Source organism: Jatropha curcas, chromosome 3 (genome assembly GCF_041381405.1).
Source record: "Jatropha curcas cultivar XTBG-Jc1 chromosome 3, XTBG_Jcur_1.0, whole genome shotgun sequence".
Taxonomy (NCBI): Eukaryota; Viridiplantae; Streptophyta; class Magnoliopsida; order Malpighiales; family Euphorbiaceae; genus Jatropha; species Jatropha curcas.
In genome coordinates this window covers 23993537-23996542 of record NC_143153.1, presented here as the reverse complement: position 1 = coordinate 23996542, position 3006 = coordinate 23993537, and the positions used below count along the sequence as shown (strand labels likewise).

The 3006-nt window shown below is 37.4% G+C and overlaps 1 protein-coding gene across 1 annotated transcript; it reads left to right on the top strand.

Annotated features, from left to right (window-relative positions):
• Window positions 1–562: 562 nt before the first annotated feature.
• Window positions 563–2262, top strand: PUB29 (plant U-box 29). Its single transcript, XM_012230684.4, has one exon. The coding sequence runs from the start codon at window positions 677–679 to the stop codon at window positions 1931–1933; it is 1257 nt and encodes a 418-aa protein (XP_012086074.1). The 5' UTR covers window positions 563–676; the 3' UTR covers window positions 1934–2262.
• The last annotated feature ends 744 nt before the right edge of the window (window positions 2263–3006 follow it).

The window sequence follows — 3006 nt, the reverse complement described above, 5'->3', positions numbered from 1 at the left end:
TTAATAATATAAAATAATATTTAATGTATTTACTGTTGTAAATTAAAATTAAAATATGTTAATATGTAATAATTGTAAATTCAGGAGAACGAACGAAATTAATTAAGTTCAAAAGAGTGATCCTTCCACACAATCATTTTTCTTCTCGGTCTACTCAACGTACAAACGCTGCAAAACCTAACCTTTTGCGGGCCCACACAAATCCTTCATTTACTCGCTGGGCCCCCACCACCCCACGTTCCCCTCCTCATCATACGCATTTATTTCAGTAGACCCTACCTGCCCTCCTCCATCCGTGTACCTTCTCTCTTCTCATCTCCACTCAAGATTGAAAATCCTACTCATTTCGTAATCCAACGGTTAGGATTTGAGTAGTTACAGATCAAACTACGCACGCAAAAACATAGAAAGAGATTCCCCAACTAAACAAACAAACCTTCCTTTGACCAAAGACCAAAGCCAAACACGAATATTACTAAAAAAACATTAAAATCCTTGCAAGAAAGTAAAATGGTGACGTCATTATACCTTTGACTCTTTCTCTTTCCTCTTTAAACACACCCCACCTCTCTGTTCCTCCATCTCCATCCTCTCTCTCTCTGTCGCCTTTCCCTCTCTCCTTTCTCTACATTTCTTGCCAAATTTTCTTTCGCTTTCTCTCTTGCCAAACAAAACAATGTTGAGGGATGATTTGTACATAACGGTGCCTAGTTTCTTCCGATGTCCGATATCACTTGACGTGATGAAATCACCCGTTAGCCTGTGCACCGGAGTCACCTACGATCGTGCTAGTATCCAGAAGTGGCTTGACAATGGGAACAACACTTGCCCCGCCACCATGCAAGTGCTTCAGAGCAAAGAATTCGTCCCCAACCACACCTTACAACGCCTCATTCAGATCTGGTCTGACTCGGTACAGCAGCAGCACAGTCACCGAGTTGACTCATCAGCTAACTCACTTCCATCACAAGACGAAATCAAGAGCATAGTCAAAGACATTGAAACGAAAAAAGAACGGGATCGCTGTTGTTCCGATGCTTTTTCAAAAATTTTGTGTTTCGCTGAAGAATCAGAGGAGAATCGGGAATTTCTAGCCAAATTGGAAGGATTCGTGTCAATGCTTGTTGGTTTTCTTGGCGATATGAGAAATATTGACTTCATTGAGCAAATAGTTAGGCTTCTGGATTTGATCTTAATAAAAATCGTCAACCATCAACAGTTAATGACATTGCTCTTGAAGAACAACAATGTCGATTCCTTATCTTCGCTCCTTCTCGTTCTACAACGAGGAAGAAGCGCGCACTCGAGAATTGGATCGGTGAGAATTCTAGAATCAATCGCCATAGATGCAGAATCAAAGCTTTTAATTGCTGAAAAGGATGGTTTATTATCCGAATTAGTAAAATTGATCGGTTTAGAAACCGATCCAAGCCTGATCGAAGCGAGCTTGTCATGTCTAAACGCGATTTCAAAATCGAAACGCGTTAAAGTAAAGCTAGTCCATCTCAAAACAATTCCTGAACTGAGAAACATATTAACTGCAGAATCCAACACCGGAGTTTCAAACACAATCACCGAGAAGGCATTGAACCTGCTAGAAACGGTGTCGTCCTGCAAAGAAGGGAGAGAGGAGATGTGCAGTGACATGGCGTGCATAGAAGCAGTGGTACAGAAGGTGTTGAAAGTATCAGTCCAGGCAACAGAGCACGCGGTGACAATTCTATGGAGCGTGTGTTGTTTGTTCAGGGATGGGAAGGCAAGGGAGGCAGTGACTAAGAGCAACGGTCTGGCGAAGATTTTGCTGCTGATGCAGAGTAATTGCTCGCCGGCGGTGAGGCATATGTCGACGGACTTGTTGAAAATTTTTAGGGTGAACTCCAAATCTTGCCTTTCCAGTTATGATACTAAGACTACTCATATTATGCCTTTTTGATTCAAAGTTCGTGCAATACATATGTCATGAGATGGGATATATGCCGATTAACTTTTTCTTTTTCTTTTTGTTTCCCCCCCCCCCCCCTTTCTTTCACTCCTTTTTCTGCAAGAAATGGAGAGAGAAAAAAAGAGTGGACATAGAGACTGTAAATCTAAAGGAAAAATTTTGTAGGGAATATAAAGAGAATCAAATTCGTTTGATTTTGATTAGGGAAGTTTTTTCCTTTCTTTAATGTTCTTTGTTTATGTTATTGTCTTCCTTGTAAATCAAAAGTCAAAGTGAAGAAATAGAGAATTGGACAGAAATACAAATCATTCAAATCTTCATTATTTGCTTCCAAGATCTTAACTTTGTTTCAATCTGGCAGCCAGCCACAGTCTGTTTCTGAAATCGAACTCAAAATAATTACATAAAAAGGGAAATTTTGTTTCCTGATTTTAGTTGAGATGTCAAAGAAATGTGTGCTGTGGGTTCATTGCATTCTTCTTGTTCTTGGGATTCCTACTTGTTTTGTTTTGAAGCATAGTGGGCTCTGACTCTAAAACTCTCAACCAAAAGAATTTTATGTGCCAGGGGGAGATGCACTATTCTAATATGTGGTCACAAATTTCTGATTTTTCTCTTTTTGTGTAAATACCTAGCTTTACTCTCTCTTTTTGCCATTAAAATTACAAATGTCGATACATTATACACATTTCCATATTAATACAACAGTTTATAGGATTTTAAGTTTTTATATGAAAAATATTTTGGTGCATGGTTAGTATATCTTTTAAAATAATAAAAATATTATAAAATTAAAGTAATAAAGTCGAGAGCTGATGAAATAAATTCATAGTAAAATTCATATGTTGAATTATAAAGAATGGTTCTGAACTTCTGAAAGATTTAGTATATCTTAGATCTGATTTATATACAGTAAATTTGATTCATGAACATATAACAAATGGTTAGTGATTTTGCTTCTTATTTTATGAATTAAAATTTTGATAATATTATTATATTATAAAAGCATTTTGAAAAAGAAGTGATAATGGGGAAACGAGATTAGTATTAAAAAGGAAAGAGGT